At 40.9% G+C, this 22208-nt stretch overlaps 1 protein-coding gene across 2 annotated transcripts in view; it reads left to right on the top strand.

Moving 5' to 3' along the window:
• Window positions 1-22208, top strand: part of LOC123309527 — a 96842-nt gene that overhangs the window by 48185 nt on the left and 26449 nt on the right. For both annotated transcript variants that reach the window (XM_044892686.1, XM_044892685.1), the window contains exon 2: window positions 8798-8857. In XM_044892686.1, coding sequence (XP_044748621.1) covers window positions 8798-8857 — 60 coding nt within the window. The remainder of the gene's footprint in view (window positions 1-8797; window positions 8858-22208) is intronic.

The raw sequence follows: 22208 nt of genomic DNA, 5'->3' as shown, positions 1-22208 counted from the left end.
TCGTCTGGTGATGAATAAACTCACTCATCTGGAAACCCTGTATGTAATTAAGCAACATTGGTCTTGATAAGACCTCCCAAGCTTCTCTCCACTTTGAGAGGATGTCATCCCATTCGACAAATGTAGTTGCACCTTTTTTTTTTTGGTGTGAATGTCCCCTTTATTAATATATCAAACATCCTTGTCAGCAGTTACACAAACCAAACAATGTTTGTTAGTTCCTGCCGGTTGGACATACAGGGTGAGTTTTTGACTCGTACAAATATTAAAACAGTAGATTCTTGAGGTCATGAGAAACGCTTTTTTCCTATGAGATGTATCCTTATCCTTAGTTCACCAGACTGATTTTAACTTTGTTGCATCACTGGATGCACAAAACCCTGGTCCTAATCACGATAGTTTTTGAAAGTGAGCCTTGGAAATTCTAAGCTGTGCTATCATTGTTTCCTTGTTGACTGCCAAATATTCGCTTGAAAATGCCTTTTTGTGGCCAATACTGAATGGGAAAAAGTCGAAAGTGTCAGCTTCGAAATCCCCCGTCTGCAATACAAAGAATCTCGAAGATGCCAAAAGAGCCATACAATGGTATGACCGCTCAGACATCCAAAGGAGACTCGAACGTGAGGCCAATCCGATCAATTAGAGTACAATGTCCGTTTTTCCAGATACAGACCGCCAGATCCCTTCATAAATCCGGCTGATTATTAAGCAAAGATCACCCCATTTAAATGCGAAGAATGGGGCATTGAAACATTGTAACTATTTGCACCGAACAAGGCTAACATGTGTTCCCTTTTGTGAGCGCACGAATTATTACCGGTACACGAGGATAATTTCCATTAAATGTTAATGATCCGATCTGATGTCACACAATTTAATCTGGATGGGCACCTCTCTCTGCCGCAGTTGTGGCCAAAGTTTATATTCGACAACAAAGTAAGCCGCTGCGCGGTGGAGTTTATGTTGCAGTCCGTGAATTGCGGCAAAGTCTGCCTCGATCCGAATTGAATGAGCTATAATCGGCGGCTCGCATTGTTTTCCCTTCATTGGTTGATGGTATTGGCGGAGATCGGTGAAGGCAGATGAGTTTCGGAGATACATCTGTAGGCACGCCTTCTGTTCAAGTCTACACGCAGAAATTCCGTGTCAGATTTGCCCCTATCCAAACCATAACAATCTAACATTGACCCATCCGCCAAGGAACGGGTGTTACAAACGATAGGGCAGCACATTTCGGAGGAAATTTCACGGAGAACGGTCGGACGTAGGCTCTGCCGAATTAACTTCAATCGTGCGAGACAAGACGAGACGATCCTTCGGACCATACTCCGACGTTTTATGCAACTGGGGCCGTGTTAATTGCTCCAGTAAGGGTGGCGAGAACATGCAGTTATCCGGCAATAAAGCTCCAGACGAACGGTTTTATTGAGGAAATTCTGCACGTATAATTTTCGGGAATCCTCCTCTCTCGTATACGAAAGGGGAGATTGGTGCTTTGGGTGGGGGTAATGGCGAAGAAAACTATGTTCCTGATCGGCAAGGGCGAGGTTACACCCTGTTAGAGCACTTTGAATTTTACGGGCGATTGAAATCAGTCACGGTTTTGAGGTTCATCTGAGGAAAGGCTGTCTTAGTTGGTGGTTTAGAGAAGAGAAAGTTTGTAGCCATGTGCCTCTTATTGCATGTGCCTGTTTGTGGCAAGGCAAATTCTCAGTCATCTGTGACATGGCAGACTCGAGATAGAGACATACATCAGCTCCTTATTCTCTTTTCAATCCATTTCCTTGGGAGTCATCTATTGGCTTCATTTCCTCATGGGATCCAGCGAAGAAAGGTGTTTAACTCAAAACCCTAAAGCCTCGACGATCGCCGTCGACGAATCTGCATATCTGCCTCGAGTTTTACGACTGTTTACAGAAGATCGACCGCGTCCGAAACGAACCATTTGCTGCGGCAATATTTGCCTAATCAAACTTAATGACCACGTTTATCGAACATATTACGAGCAAACCCACTGTAAGACTTCGACATTATTAGCGAATTATTTCAACATCACGAGACCCTCGGATACTCGAACACGGTTGAGGACAAACAGGGTGACCTTCGGCGCAGGGTAATAGGCAAAGCCTCTTCTCCCGACCCGCTTATATCCGTGCGGAATGCAAATGAATGGTGTTTGTCTTATGCTGATGAGTGTGCAGTTGTTTATGCTTCGCTATTCAGGTGTGCCACGTCGAGGATGGTGCTCGGAATAGGAATATATACCGGGAAACGAGAACGTTACAAATGAAGTTGAATTCAATCTCTAATTCAGCCATTTCGTACCAAAACTGTAGGTACGTTGATTGTAGAGCTTTCTTCACTCAAGAAAAAACCAAACCACTTTTTCTTCTACAAAACCCCAACTCTTTCAGGTCAATTTCTGTCAATAACCAATAAACTCAAAAGTTGCATTTTTCAAGTATTATTTTTCGTTGACTAAACGTCAAAATATCGTAAGGCAATACGTTTCATCCTAGATTCATAGCAAGGTTACTACCACACGTTGATTCTACGATTTTTTACAAGTAGCAACTATTTTTGTAATCAGAATTCTACGTAGAAATAAGGATGCAAATTCGTTTCAGAATTACGTTGATTTAACGTTTCTTACACCCTATTGATTAAACGTTGTGAGAGCACGATGAAGACACGTTTCTTATTGGTATCTATAGTAACAAGTTGAACCATATACGTTTATTATAGGTTAAATCAACGTGTGGTTGAATTGCTCTGTATAGTTCACAACCGTTGTGAACCACTCTACGAACAAACCTTATATTAGAAAGCTCTAGTCAACGTCTCCTACCACATTTAAAAGTCTATGTGTTTACTGGGTACAGGCTCAAAAGTTTCAATTGAAATTGCACGATAACTCGCCAATTTGGCTCATTAGCCTTCAAGTTCAGAAAGGGAAAATCATGCTTGATTTGAGACAAAGTAGTTCTAAAATGAATGACGTTTTGAATTGTTTTATGCTCTTCTGTACCCTCAACTAAAATTGGAATATCTAGAGAAATTCGCCGATACTTCGGTGAAGAAATCAGAAGTCGATTCAGCGTTTAAGAATTCGAGAATTATTTATACAACCCGTTGGATCTAGTTCTCCCAGCCTCCTCGGCAAACGTCGGTCGGGAGGATTCCACCTGATAGAAAATGATAGGAATTACATGAGCTTCCACGAAATTTATCGACTGCCACTTAAGAGATGGTATTGTACTGCGGAACATCGTTGAAGAATGTGAGGGTATAAATCTAAAGCAGAACTCCACGTAATTGAATAATTTATTTTCCCATTTAACTGAAATTTATGTTTGTCGTTTCCGATTTTATGGTGGAGTATATTCCACATAGCTAATTGACCTGCGTAAGAGGCATTCGTATACTCGCTCACAGGCCATTGTGAGATGATTCAGGGCTTTTATCGCAGTCCTTTCCTGCATTTATCTGCATCTCAAACAGCTGTCAATTCGCAATTAAATCTGAACGTTTATTTGTCCTCATCACTATGCGCTCAGCGTTTCTTGCAGTTAATTTTGTTTCTCCTTTTCGGCCTTCGAGCTTCATGAACGATGATGGCAAGGAATGAATATCCTCCGTCAAGGGGGAACTTGTGGAATGGAAGTAGCTTCAGATCCTCGAACATGATATGATTATTATCGATAAAATCTTCTCGATCTTGAGGTCTCAAAGTTGCCTCTGAAAATGATTGTTATATTGGCTTCAATTTCCATAGGCCAACGCTAATGGTACCAACTTATACAATTCAGTTGATTCAAAAACTGAAGCAAAATGATCACGAAGAGCTGGAACATTACGGTGTTCGAATTGTCTAGATGATTTTGTTTGAAAACCGTTAGACAGTACACATTCTTTACTACCGAAAACTTCTGGACCATCTGGAGTTTCTCGAAGTCTTTTAAAAGTTGTTCTTTGTTCCAGCAGCCTTCTTTATTGGAGAGATAACAAGACAGTAACCTCGCTAATGAGCGTTTTCGGGTTTCCTGTTAATGTATCTGAATAGTCCGAAGAAAGTGTTCTTTATGGGAAAATACCCATTCTAAACGATAGCAGCAACGTATAAACGCGTTATTCGTAGAGGAATAACGTACTAATAACGATAAAAACCCGTAGGCCTGTTACCTTTTTAGAACTTTTTCGAACTGGCTTCGAAAACAATTATCGTAAAGCTCGTTAGATGGCCTTTCCAATTACGAACTTGGTGAAAATTGGACTGTTGCGTTTCGTAAAAACAATAACGAGCAATTTGTATGTAACGAAGCTGGTGCAGCGTCACGGGATGGGAAATTGTTTATCCATCCCGTACGAAGCTTTCACATCATGCGGAAGAATTTGATGTTTATGGCCGGTTTTCGAGTAATGAACATGATATTCACATCAGAATGGATTCTAAGTTTTTGCCAGGTGAATTAGTGAATGGACAAAATCGTCTATTTCAAGATTTATCATCATATAAATAAAAATCCACGGTTCGGCGTTATTAGTTAGAAAGGGTAGCGCGTTTTATATCTGACACCATGTATATCAAAACATACGTTACGCTTAATGCACGCCTGGATATACGTTTCAACGCAGCCCGATAATACAACCAAATTGATACCGAAATTCCCAGTAATATGTAAACACAGCTCGTGGGGGTTAAATGCGGCACCACCCCGGGCTGAAATCTGGACGCATGCACAGATACAAAGGGACAAATCGCATCTGTCGCCGGCGCGTCGGTTTGCCCTTTGATGATTTTCCATATTCGCCCGCAATCCACCCTCCCCCACACCCCCGGCCGTACGTCCACCCGCATTTAGCATGAATATAACACGTTCGACGGGTCGTTATTACGGGGTAACGGCACGCTCGCGCTAAATTCGTTAAATAATTTGTCTCCCTTTGATCTTGGTCAACCCTTCGGCGCTTTTTGTCTCTGCCGGGTATGTGCGAGCGTCATTTTTGCCGTCACGCGGACGGTCGATCGTTTTCGCGGGATATTTTCGGTGTTTTGTATCGGTCGGCGGGATCAAAGGTGCCGACTAAAGGCCCGCACACTCTACAAGATCTGTCGTCGTTACTCGAAGGTGCGATATTTTTATTTCAGAATTCGATTGCTTTATTGAAGCTGATAGTCCGAAAGCTTTGGTGAGAGGAGAATGAACTCTAAATTCTTTGGAAATAACAACACAGTACTAGTTTCACCTACGTGGAAGAATTTTCGAATTATAATCTCGAATAAAATCGCATTAGGCCGAGGTCGTCCTGGCTTCGTTTCAAGCTTCCGAGCCAGGATTTTCGAGCAGCCAGTGCCACGTTAAGTCGTAAAATCACAATGCATCTTGTGCAGAAACGCCCGGGGACCGGCTGAATTCATAACGCTGAAAATTTGCGTTGTAAACGAGCGCTGGGTGTTGAATATTAGGAAATATCGATCCCGACGGCAACGTGTACAATAATCTGAAAAATCTGCATACATTTCGCCGCATTATAACTGTTGAGCATACACATAATTCATCCGACAGCAAAAAGGCGACAGAGCGGTTGATTTTATACGAAAGCTTTGAGGAGTCTTTCGGCTTATGGTATATTCGATGATTGGTTGGAGAGAACTGTAGTTTACGTATTAACATGTCGAGAGTTTTGACAGGTTGATTGAAGGTAGGAAGTTTTGGACACTCTTACCTAATTTTACAACCTATTTGGTGGTAACTTTATGTTTAGTTGTGCATAGTCTTGCATGTAGCAGTGCAGTCGTGATGTTTCTCTTGGTTGGCAGCCACTATTTTGGGTTATTATTTCGAATGGAGAATCTATTCAGTGGAAAAGTATCCCATGACGGTCGTTAAAAGTTTGAAACTTTCTAGCAGGGGACAAAACGGACTTTATCAGCGAGAGTAGCTGAGTCCCTCTTCGTTACGCATTTAACTCGTCTGGTTTATAAACGGACACAACAACGCACATCCAATTCCGCCACATCCTTATTATGCATTTTGACGTCGTCTCTCGTTTCAATCATGCAAATTCTGTTACGAGGCTCGCATTTGCCTACGTGCTCTGGGATTTTTTCTGTTTCCCAGAGGGTTATTTTTCATTCCATCTCTCTCCCATGCGTCGTCAGAACCGACGTCCTGTTATGTTCAGAATCATGTCTTTCTATACGACGGCAACAATGAACACTAGTAAACTCCTTCCTCATCTTCTACGTGGTAAAAATGCGACAAATTTTCCTTGATATGTCGGTACTAATCGTGACGTAGAATGATTCTGGCGATGATGGAACCATAAGATCGTGATACTTTTATATTGTGTCCTGAGAAGGCAACTGATGTGGAAGAAAAAGAGGAATAAAACCAGAAGAAAGACAATTGTTTGTGGTCCGACGCTCGGTAATGATGCAGACCGGCATCCCAGGCTTCACGTTCATTTAGCAACTGTCATACGGATAAAAGAAGATCTCGAGTCTTCAACCTACCGACCGGCAAGATTGATTAATTCAAATCTCGGTTCATTAAGTCAACTGAACGTAATCAATAAATTCGAGGCGACGAGAGATAAAAGAATCGCTCTTTGTGGCGATGGCGTAGGTGCCTTCGGTGTCGCCACGCTGCTGCTGATTGGAGTGTTACCATCTTTTCATCTCGGAAATTAAGTTATATTGATTCGATATACTCCTCAGTCTAATAACTGCGAGTGTATCCCTCTTTGTTGGTTTAAGCACGGAGGATTCTTGCCTCATCATTTCCTTAATTGATAGACGCGTTCCATTATTCTCATTCTATTCAAGGAGGCGTGTTTGGATCCGTTGGATCATCAAGGTGGTGGAACTGACGATCGCTGATGACTTCAGCGGAGACGGAGGAAGCGCGGGAATGCTACCTAATCTGGGAAGTTTGTTTTTTTAACCGCTGATGCCTCCGACAGTCACGTCTCGTTTTCGAAAGTCTTTGAAACTTACAAATATTTCAATAGTACATTCTTGACGTCGAAAGAGATACTTTTTTTCTTCACCATTTTTTCTGAATCGGCTCGGTTTAAAAGATACAGGCTGTTGAATAACTATAAAAAATGGTATTTTTAGTTCTCACAGACGGTTTTATCGAATGAAATGAATTTCGGAATATAGTATTTCATTTATTTGTTGAATCTTTTTCGAATACAAGATATCACCCAAGTCTTCCAGTTTTCTCATTATGACCATTGCGTACTATAAAAATACCAAAAATTCAAAGAATCCAACTCTTGACACTAAGTTGGACGCTGCCTAATGAATATTTGAACGTTTTGTAAAATAAAAGTATTCTTCATATTTTCTCGTATAATGTGCCGTTTTTGAGCAATTCGATGTTGAAAAAGTAACTGCGAAATTTGAAAAATTTGTTACTGTGGCTGAATACAACTCTTTTGAAATGATCCACAGATGTGTATCGTCACAGATTCAGCTAGTTATTCTGAAGGTAATTTTGTTTTTCCAGGGGTGGTTCAGCTCATTATGTAAATTTAAAATGGCTATATCTTTTTATCAGGGCCGAATCGGAAAAAATGGTATGGGAAAAAACAGTTTCTTTTGACCTCGAAAATCTAGAATCTACTGTTATAATATTTAAACGACTCAAAGACCCTGTCTGTATATTTTGATTGTAGAAAAGGGCAGGCTTCGAAGGGAGATCTACCTTTAAAGTCATTGGATAAAAATGAATATAGAAACTATCGAATTGGTACTTTATCAGGACGCAACATCTGGTCGCTAACCCTATTGAACTCCTCCATCTGAAACTCGAGGAATTTGTCGCTGCAGCAGCGATGAATTTCGGGAATTTCCTCGAAATACCGAGTGGATCGCATTCATCTTGTAAATCGTCCCGTAATGCGGGGAGCCGGGTATGTGGCGATATGTTTTTGAAACACTTTACATGCGGAATTACCTTCCTTATATATCGTTACAAGGAGTTTCGGGTTCTCGAAAAGAAGAGGAAACATTCGCGGACGTTTGTTCGTGGATGCCTCGCTATCCGAAGCCATTCTTTCCCGCTGACATTGGGGAATTTTTAAGGAGCCCCGTCTCGATTTGCACGCCCGTATTTCGTACGGTACAAGTGGAAGAATTCGGAACTGGAGGAATAAATTGGAATTAATTTGTATTTAGCGACATCCAGGAGTTTAACAGACCCAAATGGTTCTCGTTTATTTCTGCTTTGATAGCGAGTTCGAGTAATCATTCTGTATATAGCATTCTCCATATATTGAGGTCAAAGTTCATTCCTAGTTTCGCGTTTTTAAATGGCACAGTCTACGCGTAAAATAATGTACCATATTAAAGACCTGTTTAACAACCGCAAGAATAGAAAAGTAATCTTCCTACACGCCAGCAAAACGACCCTACGCCATCTTCAAATGGAGGGAAAAGTAATAAACTTTCGCACAGTCCTCACACGTCGCGGAATATTAAAAGTACGCCATCCTCAGCCTGGAAGATTAAAAATTTGGTTCATTTGCATTTCAAAAGCTCTCTCTTCTCTTCTCTAGCAGACCTTGTTTGCTGCAGACGAAACACCGGCTAGAAGTAGAATCTCGGCGTATATGTACACAGTGTTTTATTTACCTCGCCGTAAAGTTATATGATGCACATACGCCCCGGCAATAAAAACGGAACGTATATACGAAAGCAGAGTGGAAATTCGACAAGGCGAAAATATTATTCTTCTTGATGATGCTTTTGATGCGCCGTGAACTAATTGAAGTTTCTTTGTTTCAGTTTTCTAACAACGCCCCGGACGGAGAATCCGTGTGTTTGCAGGGACCTGATTGTTTTATGGTGAGTAAAATGGACTGCTTTGTTATTTTCGACGACTGAATCGACGAACAAAAAGCTTGGAAATTGATCAGCTTTCCTATGTAGAGTCATTCGGGGTAACTGAGCGCAGTGGGTAAGTGTGCGTAGTGCGTATATCTCGACTATGCAATGTATGAAAGAGGGGTTCATTTGGGTGAAGCAAGGGCGCATAATCGCCAAATTAGTTTTTCATAGGAGTGCGCCGTGCGACGTTTCGTTAACTTTTTATTTGCAATCAACCAAATTCACTAGTTTTCTTGTTAATTTTCAGCATTTCTGCAAATTCTGCCAGGTCCAAGTTCCGAGTCCCTCATTGTTAAACAATATTTTATTCGATCATGGTCATATTAATCTTAATATATAATAAAAAATTTTGGGTTCTCTTAGCTGCTCAACTCTATAAGAACGTCAATTCAAATTTTGGCTTACTGGGGTAAGTGTGCGCATAGATTCATTATATGGGCATTAGTTCAGTGAGGAATAAATTATGACATTGTTGATTTTCTTGGTTAAGACTCGATCAATATTGTCCTATTTGTTCAGAAAAATATGAAGAGCCCCCAACAGGGGAATGTATCAAGTGTTGTGTTGACCAAGAATTGTGGCACGAACAATAATGCACTGCTTGTAAAAAAGCGCTTCTGTATTGACAATAAACAGCATTTCTCTAATATTGTAACATTTTGATGACATTATTTTGTAATTTGTTTTGATTTTGTGGTTCACTAAGCACTGCGTTCACTTACCCCGTAAGGGTGCGCACACTTACCCGCAATACGGGGCATGTGAACGCACCCCGACTTTCTCTATTAAATTCTTTTTTGCGGAAAGAAAACGTTTTTGTTTGTTTGCTTTTTGATGTTTTCTTATAGATTAGAAAATTCCCTATCTTATGAATATGTTTTTATTTTCCTAGCTTCAACATTTGAAACAGGGTATGGCTTGAAAGGCAAAAGTGCGCACAGTTGCCCCGAATGACTCTATAGTCAATGGATTGTATAAACAAATAATCAACTTCTCAAAATTCATCCCATAACATAATCGTCGAGTCGCATCCGACTTATAGCACATTCTCTTATTGGTCTCTACGTTGCTCTACTTTAATCGACAATGAGTTAATTTATTTAACCATCGATCGAACCAGTTTTTCATTGACATCTCCCGGTATGTGAATGTCGCAACTCTGCACTCATTCCGTCAATTTCATCAGCTCTGATTTCCATTCAAACAGATTAACTAGTTTTTTCATGCCTCGATAAGGCAAAGCCATCCATCTGGCAAATGTCAGGGTTATCGCGAATGTTCCGCAACTACCCGATTGTTCTCATATAGCAGGTTCATAGAACATCGATTCCGACAATACACAACAATGACTGTATATATGAAGTTTTGTCCTCTGTATATTATAACCCAACTTCGAGGCAATTAACGAGAACGGGAAAGATTCCCAACTGTTCTGTTATCTTCGGCTCATAATAACACGCTACCAGGTGTTCAATTAGAGCAATTAAACAACTTAAACATAATGATTAACGTTACCTAATACGCAACCGTTCGAAAACGAACAATTTTTTGTCTATAGCCGGTAATAATCAATAGATCCTCGGTGGTATCGGAAGGGAGACGGTATCGGCGAAGATTGTGTTAAATGAATATATCCCGGAGCTAATCAAATTATGGTGTGCAGGCGCAATTACAGAGAGCCGTTTCGATGAGACTGGCCAAAGGCTTGCCCACTTCCTTATCTTGATCCAGACCGACGGCGGTGTATAGGAGCTGCCCGCGAAGGAGTTGGCGGGCAATTATGAATTTTTAACACGCATTATCGATTCCCGAATTTCGCTCCCAAAAAAATGGTCCTTCGATTCGCGAATGGATCGGCATTGGCCGGGTGTCAAATTGAGGGTTGGTCACATGAGTTTGTATCTATTTTATTGCCAAGTATCATCTACATATTCAAAAAACATCATTTTGTTCGAATAAGAATCCTAGAATGTTGAAAAAGATGGGTGCGTATAGTGAGCCTTGTAGCGGGAGAATGACGCCTTCAAATGTCGAAGAAATCACCTTTCTGTAGATGCCACATACGTCCCTCTTCGACATCCCCAAGAAAAATGAAAAAGGTGAAAATATTGACATTTCCCTAAATTAAATTCTTTTCTGACAGACATCGATGATGAGATGACATCACGAGGTTTTGACAATCAATGTCACAATCGATGTTAACGTCAGTTTTGACCTTGGAACATAAATACATGGAATGGACATTGAAGTCCTATGAATTTATTTTTTGTGGCACAAACATTCGATGCTTCTCTGTCTAGCGCGACACTAAGGCAGTGGCCTGAAATGAATAAATTTGTATAGCTCCTACCTTTTCGTATGGAAAATTGACGTGAAAATGATGTCAGATTCAACTATCTCAATAGTGATTGGCGACACTAAGCAACTGTCTCACTCCAGTCTTTGGACAATAACAAATGTTTATTTTTCATTCCTTGTATCTATGTTCCAAGGTTTTGACGGTAGTCAAGTTGGCAGCAATCACAGAGCGGTGTGTTTTACAAAGGATACTGTTTTTGGCCTCGGTATTTATGAAAATCATTTTGTACTCCATTCAAGTTGTTAATGACCCATTCAGACGAAGATATTTTGAATTTTGTGCTCTTGTTTATGTGCTTAATTTAATGAAACAAATTGAGTGAGTCGTGATCGCGTCAACAAGCTACCACCAGTGGCGTAGAAATAACTTTCCAATAGTTTTTCCCGAAACTAGACGCCCGAGTATCAATTTCTGATATTCTGTGGCTCGATGAAAATGGACGATACGTACGAATGAAGCCGTTCGATTGGGCGCGCTCCTCCGGGTCATCCGAGACCCGAAAAAAAATTCCCAAAGTATCGTTTTCCAGCCTTAAAAAAACCACTCTCGGCCGATAATCTTCGACTCCTCCCCAAGCGGCCCCCGTCCAGGTGCATTCGGAATCGAAAATGCCCACCGTCAAGGCGGTATTACTATCATTAAATTATTTTCGTGTTATACGAGGCGACTCTGTCCATGTTGGTTCCGCACAAATTACAACGATCGGCCTTATCCATCTGGCGAGACCGGTCATTTTCGCAATTAGACGAATAACAGCGATAGCTATCCGTATAGCCTAGGACGGCGTCAGGTCGCCCGCAGTAGCCTGTACTTTGGTAAACAATTGTTTCCGTTTAACAGGCGCGGTATCTTCCGAAGATCTGCGGATGTGCGAAGGAGTAATCACTGACGAGAGACGTCGCGAATTTCACAAATCAGTTTTTGGAAACTCCCATTTTTTTAGGGGTGAAGAAGCGCTGAGCCTGTTTAGTACCTGGATGGGTGATCCGTTAGGTTGTAGAGTCATTCGGGGTAACTGAGCGCAGTGGGTAAGTGTGCGCAGTGCGTATATCTCGACTATGCAATGTATGAAAGAGGGGTTCATTTGGGTGAAGCAAGGGCGCAGAATCGCCTTATTAGTTTTTCATAGGAGTGCGCCGTGTCACGTTTCTCTAACTTTTTATTTGCAATCAATCAAATTCACTAGTTTTCTTGTTAATTTTTAGCATCTCTGCACATTTTGACAGGTCCAAGTTCCGAGTCCCTCAGTGTTAAACAATATTTTATTCGATCATGGGCATATAAATATAAATATATAATGAAAAATTTTAGGTTCTCTTAGCTGCTCAACTCTATAAGAACGTCAATTCAAATTTTGGCTTACTGGGGAAAGTGTGCGCATAGATTCATTATATGGGCATTAGTTCAGTGAGGAATAAATTATGACTGATTAATTTTCTTGGTTAAGACTCGATCAATATTGTCCAATTTGTTCAGAAAAATATGAAGAGCCACCAATAGTGGAATGTATCAAGTGTTATGTTCACCAAGAATTGTGGCACGAACAATAATGCACTACTTGTAAAAAGGCGCTTCTGTATTGACAATAAACAGCATTTCTCTAATATTGTAACATTTTGACGACATTATTTTGTAATTTGTTTTGATTGTGTGGTTCACTAAACACTGCGTTCACTTACCCCGTGAGGGTGCGCACACTTACCCGCAATACGGGGCATGTGAACGCACTCCGACTTCCTCTATTATATTCTTTTTTGCGGAAAGAAAACGTTTTTGTTTGTTTGCTTTTTGATGTTTTCCTGAAGATTAGAAAATTCTCTATCTTATGAATATGTTTTAATTTTCCTAGCTTCAACATTTGAAACAGGGTATGGCTTGAAAGGCAAAAGTGCCCACAGTTGCCCCGAATGACTCTAAAGTTGCGTTTACATTAGCGAAATTTCCCTCGCGAAATAATTGCGCGAGGAAATTTCGCCTAGTGTAGACGCCTCCCTCACCGCGAGGAATTGCGGTGCGAGGGCCCTCGCTGCGAGCCACAGGTCTGTCGGTTTTTGTCCGCGCATCAAAAGGTTTCGCTCATCGAATTTCGCATAGTCTAAACGTGGTCGACAATCTCCGTACTGACTGCAAAACAAAAACTGAAGGCGGCTCGCTCCACTCGCGAAAGATTTCGCTCTTAATTGCGCTTTGTTTTGGGAACTGCGAAATTTCACTCGATGAGAGTAATTGATGCCCGAGTGATTTTCGCGAGGAAATTTCGCTAATGTAAACGCAGCTAAAGGATGTGAGAAATGAAATCTCCGACCTCGCGTCAGTGTTTTTTGTTTGAAATTTTCAATTCGGAATCATCAGCGTCAGTGTTTTTCGAATATTCAGGAAACAGCGAACCTGCGTGTGAATTTTCCAGCCCTTTTTTTTCCATCAACCTAATCCAATCACTCGCGTATATACAGCACTACGAATAGAACATCCAAACATCCCCGTCTGCCATTTTTGCCGTTGTTGTTTTTCGTTAATCAAGCCGAATTTTCCCATTTTTAATCCATCAATCAGGCTTCTAATGAACAACTCGTACATCACCGGCAGCGCGACGAGTGTCATCCGTAAAACGAAAAACACACGGGGCCTCCGAAATACCCCTCGATCAAGCGGCACCGGCGGCGGCGGCAGCATCCCCCAAATGAACGATTGACAGATCGGTATATCAGAAATTCTTTCGTGTTACACAATGCGGAGGCAGGCGGGGGTGAGTTATGACGGTAATGCCGAGTGGAAAATATATCTGACAAAAGTATTATTAGCGTCATCGGCAGGGCGGTGGACTCGCCTTGTTCCCGACGAGGGCGAGAGGAAATTTGTTTCCGGTCTGCGCTGCGAGGCCGGAAGAGTTATCGGTCGGCCCCGAGACCGCGAATTGATTGCGTTTGATCTCGTTTTTCACGTGGCACCGGCACAGAAACGCGATTTATTGGACGTTTATATCTTGCAGAAAGTCGCGCTAAGGTATACAGTTCAATTATGCGGCCCGTACGGCCGGGCGCCTGATTTATCGTTGTTGTTCCATACGTTCCCGGGTCCCGATAATGATCTGACCCGGGGTTTTTCGGCGTTTTCCTGGGTTTTACGGCTCTTGGGGCCGCGAATAATTCAGCGGACGTGTGCGCCTTTTCGACGTATTCGGAGTTTTTGCGTATCGAGAACCGCTTCCACGAACAGAGCTGTTCTTCGATGTTTTCCAGGCACGATAATGTGTTTTCAAGGTGATAAATTCAATGAAATACGAATTTAATCATGTGCCACTAACCTCTAATCAGAGTGCAGTCTAGAAAATGCAGTGGTGCAAGCTCAATACTCATTCACCAGTGTAGATATTCTCTAGCAATGGGGAATTATCCTCAATTTGAGTTATCGCAGCATATGCAAGTTGAAACTGAATAATTATGAGTTTCATTCATGAATTTTTCAAATACATCGCGGAAACTATTCAAAATCATCCTTCAAATATGAGGTTTTAAAATTTAAATAGCTTCGTTTCTAGTTTACGATTTGGCAACAGCGCCTACTAGAAAATAAAAAGAACAATGGCTTGTTTATAAACTAGCAGCTGTTGATTTGCAGCCATCATAAGGCGCGTACTCACTGGCGAGCCTCAACAGCAGCCGGCCATAAAAATCCCATAAAATTTTACGACCTTCCTCGTTCGTCGCAGACTTCATAGACAGCCATCTTCGTCTATCTCATCTAGATAGTCTATTTGTTGTCCTTTATTATCAACGCATATTTCAGTCGATGTTGCCAACTTGTGCAATCGAAACGAAACGTTTTAAATTTTAAATACCCATTTTTATTTTTCATTTTCAAATACTTGAAATAATTCTTTTTGGGAATCGGTTGAAATGGTTATTTCATAATGTGATGTTTCAAAGATATTTCATAGAAATTACATCATTTTCGTCAGAAGGAGTTTTCCCCATTGAGTTCGTTGACAGTCCATTCTGGGTGTCCCTTACTTCGTATAGATTAGAATACTCCAATCAACGTCCCCTGCCACAGTCCAACTTATAATACACTCGTGTGTGATTATTAGGAACATATTTTTACCTACTGAGATCCAGCTGCTGTGTAGTACCTACTCGTTTGATCCTTCTGTGACCAAAATGCCAGATCTAGAATACCCTGTTATTCTGATCATTTCAGTGGGTTATGAAAGTTAGATCTCTTCTTCATCGAAGTTCGAAGATGAGAATATACAACCTGATATTTTGCATGCCAACTCTAATGAACATGAAAATGTGACTTACGACATATCTTCACCAAAGTGATGCTCTACAAGTCGTTCATTGGTGCAAATTGCGATAGTTTGTGCGATATATTTGAAGAACTCCTCCTTACTCATGCATCAACCCAAGTCGATGTTTCCGGTTCATTTTTCGGCCTCAAACAGCCTCTCTTTTCCTGGAAGACCTGCCAGCAACGTCGACCACCGCAATTTTCGCTCGCATCCTCTGCTTCCTCCCACATCGTTCGTGAGGTCGCAGAAGTAATAACATAACCGCTCCGGTCGTAAAGTAACCTTTACGACGCAAGTTATAATTTATCAATTTTAAATGACGTCTCCAACGGATACCGTTCGACCAAATTAGAACGTTTCGTCATTGTTTTTCGGCTAATTTATCGCCAGATTTTCGACGATCGCCATCGACCGTCCTCCAGAGGACAACCCATCATCAGATCCATGTGATCTACCGGTCGACCAGGCAGACCGCACAAGAAGTTCCGAGGGGTCGTCGGAGTTAAACAAGGAGACTCGATCAGGAACCGATGATAACGATAATGAAAGTCATCTGTACGTATTGATTTAAGACGATCGGATTGAGGGTTATCTCTACTCGGGGATACCAGCATATTTCTTGTTGTCGACTGTACCAGCAGAAACGTAAATAAACTGTGAACAAATCAACTCATTTCAGTTGGTGGAACCAAACGACTCTGATGATAGATACAGCAACTGATTGTTATCTGGGCATGTGGGCGTCGATCAGTTTAGAGCTCGTTCACACTTGAGCAGCAGGATCTTCCGTTGTTTCCTTATAGAATAGCAGTTATCACCGGTTACTACGGTGATTAGTAGTCTGTTCGAAGATAAATGTGAAACATTGTCAGATTTGCTTGAATGTGTCCAGTTGTTCTGGATATTCTCAATATTTGCTACTCGGAGAAGAGCACTCTTACCTTCTTGATCGCTGAAGGGATGAATAGATGACCATGAGCCAATTTGAGCTCAAAATACCGTTTTTGGATCTCTTTCTAACATAAACTTTCCATTCCTGAAACATCCACTTACACTTCTAATGGCTCAAATTTTTTTACCGGTGTCCCGCATGGTTCTGTTTTTGGATTCCTCTTTTTAGTTGTATCCAGGATTTCGAATTTCTTCCACTTGTCACAATATTCAAGATCCTCGATCATAAGTGATCCTCACTTATTCCATGACGCTGAATGATGAGCTTGTGGTACAATATCGAATGCAGAAAAGACTTTCCACGAATTTCTCCCACTGTATTCGTGAAACCGTGTCGAATTTAACGACCACCGAAATGTGGTCCTGCCATAATAGCAGTCGATCATCATTTTGGTCAAAATTTAGGTACGTGCCGTCCAATCTGGACATTTTTACAACAGTCTTCCTACTTTTTAAGGTCCACCGTGTGATTTTGGGACCGTATAATTGCTTTTTTACGGCTCCATAAGGTTCCGGCACTATTTTATTACCCTGTAAATAATATCCAGAAACGTTTATTTCGGGATTCAGCTATCCTACCAATTCACCAAGCATAGGCCAACATTTGAACAGTTTATGGCTCCTTCCAAAGGAGTATTACACGCTTGATTTATATCCGTAGGTGTTGACTTTAAGTTTGTTTCTCGTCCCATGTTAATCGTTAATGAATCAAATCTGTCTTTCGTTTTGAGGGTCGTGAAGAAGATGCGGAATTAAGAAATGTTTCGAAAATGAAAGGTGAAAGGAATTCAGATAATTTTCAGCGAGATTTCAGATATGAAACAAAGAGGTCCCGAATTCTAATAGTCAACGATAAAAGGGACATAATTTTGAAGCATTTATTTGCAGTAAAAAGGTGCTGCTACTTCTGCCGGAGGAAAAACCTTATCAATTAGGAATATTGCACCAATTGTACATTGTATATCGAAAGAGACGAGTACGCAAACAACCCAAAAGATATTTACGACAACGGCTAGGCGCAAATGATTCACACTGCCGTCTCTTCCAATTTGGCCAAGTGTTTTTCGGGTGAAAAACAGCGCGAATACAGACGAGGCACAAACAACTCGTAAACTTTGACAGTTTCGTCGAACATCGATGACTGAGCAATTAAATTAGAACGCCCGAGCCATTATTTCCGGTATCTTTGCGAAGATGAGATCGCTCGTGAATTGGTGACACTAATTTACGTTTTCTCCGGGTTTTTTTTAGCATCGTTGTGAACAGGGAAGGAGAAGATGCTAATTGAAGCTTGCGATGGGCTTTCGTCGCAGATCATAACATCGGTATCGATCGCAAAATTTGGCGTAGAAGAGTTGCTGGAATTTGAGGGGTTTACAGGCTGTTCTTTTGACCTCAAGAATCTACTGTTGAAATATATGTAGGTATAGTAGAGTCATTCGGGGTAAGTGAGCGCAGTGGGTAAGTGTGCGCAGTGCGTATATCTCGACTATACAATGTATGAAAGAGAGGTTCATTTGGGTGAAGGAAGGGCGCAGAATCGCCATATTAGTTTTTCATAGGAGTGCGCCGTGCCACGTTTCTTTAAATTTTTATTTGCAATCAATCAAATTCACTAGTTTCCTTGTTAATTTTTAGCATCTCTGCAAATTTTGCCAGGTCCAAGTTCCGAGTCCCTCAGTGTTAAACGATATTTTATTCGATCATGAGCATATTAATCTAAATATCTAATAAAAAAGTTTAGGTTCTCTTAGCTGCTCAACTCTATAAGAACGTCAATTCAAATTTTGGCTTACTGGGGAAAGTGTGCGCGGGTAAGTGTGCGCATAGATTCATTATAAGGGCATTAGTTCAGTGAGGAATAAATTATGACATTGTTGATTTTTTTGGTTAAGACTCGATCAATATTGTCCTATTTGTTCAGAAAAATATGAAGAGCCACCAACAGGGGAATGTATCAAGTGTTGTGTTCACCAAGAATTGTGGCACGAACAAAAATGCATTACTTGTAAAAAGGCGCTTCTGTATTGAAAATAAACAGCATTTCTCTAATATTGTAACATTTTGATGACATTGTTTTGTAATTTGTTTTGATTGTGTGGTTCACTAAGCACTGCGTTCACTTACCTCGTGAGGGTGCGCACACTTACCCGCAATACGGGGCATGTGAACGCACTCCGACTTTCTCTTTTAAATTCTTTATTGCGGAAAGAAAACGTTTTTGTTTGTTTGCTTTTTGATGTTTTCTTATAGATTAGAAAATTCTCTATCTTATGAATATGTTTTTATTTTCCTAGCTTCAAAATTTGAAACAGGGTATGGCTTGAAAGGCAAAAGTGCGCACAGTTGCCCCGAATGATTCTACAGCTAGTTGAAAGGGTGGAGGTGCAGGTGTTGTTCGTGATTTCTTCATAGCTTTATTGTTTCCATGAAATATCTCCCAAGGAAGAATGGGGATTTACTCCAGCTCCGCGGTAACTGCCATCTCTCATCGCAGAACGCTAATTGAATAGATTAAAAGTTTATCCGATGATAGTTCCTTAGGTGTTCCCACAGCGGCAGTGATAGCAGGCAGGCGTAGGCGTAGGACGGATTTATAGAATGCAATCTTGGCCGAACAAGTTCCCTACGAGCCGGAGTATTGAAAAACGACTCTAAACGGACGTCGTAGACAGCCGAACTAACGGTTAACCACTAAATGAACGCGGTTATTAAAACCAATGGCAATGACATGACCATTTCTATTCCGCCATATACAATAGCCTCGTATTTCTTTTTGAGCGCCGAGCTGGCTCGTAGTAACAGTATTAAAATGGCGGCGGGACCTAGCGATAGATCGAGATCTACTTGATGAGCATAAAGCAAAGAGGTCGTGTCTGCCCTCTCAAGTTCACCAAACGTATCTCGATCTCTGCTCAGACACGACTCGGAGTTATTCACAATGCCACTTGATGTAATTACCCCCCGACGAAATTCCTCCACTCTGTGTCCCGTTTTATAAACAGCCGGTATTATCTGCGATCTTCCGATCCGAAACAAAACAAACCTAGGCACCCACAGAGGGACAAACGGAAACGTCGATCGATCGCGCGCGGTACTATCTCGATGATGACGGAATTTATTTTTGTTTCATCTGCGAGCAGTCGTAGCGGTATTTTTTCCTCGTTAACTGTTCGGCGATGATAGGGATCGTTCGGAGGTGTGAGAAAAGTGATCGACCGTCTCACACCTTCTCTTTTTCTTATCTACTATATACTGCCATTTTGTCATTTCGTTTGTGGTTTCGTCTTCTACGATTGATTCGCAGACACATAGGTCCAAACATAAAACATATGGATATCCCCTTCTTATAGCTGATAGATGTCGGTAGTTCTAATCACACTCGGTTTCAACGAGTGGTAGTCATTATGGCCGGTAGTTCTAATGTGTGGTAGTTGAAATGCATTTTAGTAGTAAATTGGGCGAGTCTTTGACTTGTACATATATTTTAACAGTAGATTTTTGGGGTGGAAAGAAGCTTTTTTTACTTTACGATTCTTTCTGATTCAGCCTGGACAAATACTTAGATCATTAGTTTTCGTAATGAGCTCTGCCAGCCCTCGAAAAAATTCCCCTTTTTGAATACCAAATTACTCGAAAACCTTAAATTTTTTGTACATTTTTATGGTCATAATGAAAAAACTAGCAGATGTGGTTGGAAATTTGTGTTTGAAGAAGACTAATCACATCAATAAAAAACTATATAACATTTTTATGGATTTTCAACAGTCTGTATCTTTTCAACCGAGTTCAATTGGGAAAACTGGACCTCAGAAATCTTCTACTTAAAAATACTAATAATATACATATACATAATAAAGTAAGCCATCATTTTTGAGAGTGACTATAGAATGAAGGAAGAAACATTAATAGAGTGAAGAAAATTAGAAAAATAAAAAATCTTATGCACTCTAAATGGCAAATAAAAATACCGATACTTTATAAAAAAACCAAAATGGGGCTGAAGTAATTGTTTCTCCGGTTCAAATGACAGAGTTGGCAATTAGGGAAAGGGTTGTTCTTTGAAACGCATACCTCAAAAGGTTTCATTTCAATATAAAATTGACTACTCTCCTCTAGTAAGTAGTAAAATATTTTGCACAATTCGCAACTAATTATCTGCAACTATCAGATTTCGAAACTTGTTCCCAATTCACCTGCTCTTACCTCAGACCTATAAACAAATGTTCCGTAAATATTGACAAATTCGCTTCGCAATCCGTTTTTTTTTCGTATCGAATCGACAAACTTAATCTAATATCATCATTTCAATATTTACATTCGATACGAAGCAAGGAATCGATGATGAATCGTTCTAGAACGTCCGTATTCCATCATGCGGAGATTGAAATATTTCCTTGTCAGGTCGAAACGGATAACCACTAAAAAATATCAGGAAAAATCATCTCAATTCCGCCCAGCTGTGAGGGCCGATCGAGATGGTGCAGGATAAGTCCCTCGTATATCATGACCTAACAGACAAATTGCCCATTTTGAAGGACGACCACCAGAAAGTATAAACAAAAACAATGTGAACCCCCGTTTAACGTTCCCATACAATAGAAGAACACCTATGGATCGATGAATTGTCCCACCCCGTAGCGTCCTATTTTTACGTCCGTCTAGAAGTGAAATTAACGGCCGGACAAGGCGGGGGTCGCAGAGGGTGGTAGAAACAAGAGATTTCCCCCGAGCTACCCCCATAAAGATGTCACCTACGTCCCGAGGCCAATTACCTATTTGTTTGTAGGGATACACATGTGGGGCCTCGGCAATATTGTCGAATTTCGCGTGATTTACGCGCGGGATGAAAGTTTAAAGGATATATTTCGGACGGCAGTGGGGGCCCGTTGTTTGTCCGGATGCATTCCCCCATCGACGAATATCGTTGAATTTGTTGTAAACGTTGATTTATAGGAATCCGAGGATGTCTCGCTGGACGCTACAAGCGGAAACTGGCATAAATCATTTCCGCAACTCGTTTTTTTCCTCAGATTTATTCGGTATGCCTTGTCGGCGTTCAGTTGTACAAGGGGTTGAACATGGATTCTCCCGTTCTACGTCGGTTTAATCCCCTAGGTGGGAATAAAGGCGATTTAGGTTCTCCAAGCAACGGTTCTCTCAGCCCTTGACACCTGTCGACTTTTGACCTATTTTAACCTACAAAACATATCGTTTTATCATTGTCACGATCATAATGATTAAAAAATAATAACCCAATTTAAATTTTTGGTGTTAACTGAAGAAGCTCTAGGGATTTTAGAATTTCCGAACATTCTTCCAGATAAATTCAGTAGTTATTACTGGATATCTCTGGATTTAGGAACTAAGGTATATTTTCCTCTGTTCAAATTCCTTCTATCTGAAATGCTCCCTTTATAGCCCACGTAGAACAGTCTACATCGTTTTTGTAGCTCTCCCTCGAAATACACTCGGGAAGAACTTGAAGTAACAAACTTTTTATTATGATGGCGCGTCGTAATGACAGAAAGTAGTGAAGTTTGCTCAATTAAAGTTTCATATTGCGCCACACCTCGACTACCGTAGATATCCGCTATAAACTCCGGTTAAATCTAGAACAGCGCGAGGAAAGTTGTAAATAAAGAACGAACCTTGCTATGTCGAGCGGTTTCCAACTTTTAATAGTGTTTTGCCAAACAAACGGGAGC

Source organism: Coccinella septempunctata, chromosome 3, assembly GCF_907165205.1.
Source record: "Coccinella septempunctata chromosome 3, icCocSept1.1, whole genome shotgun sequence".
NCBI classification, from domain to species: domain Eukaryota; kingdom Metazoa; phylum Arthropoda; class Insecta; order Coleoptera; family Coccinellidae; genus Coccinella; species Coccinella septempunctata.
Note: the sequence above shows the minus strand (reverse complement) of the source record. Positions and strands in the feature narration are given on the sequence as shown.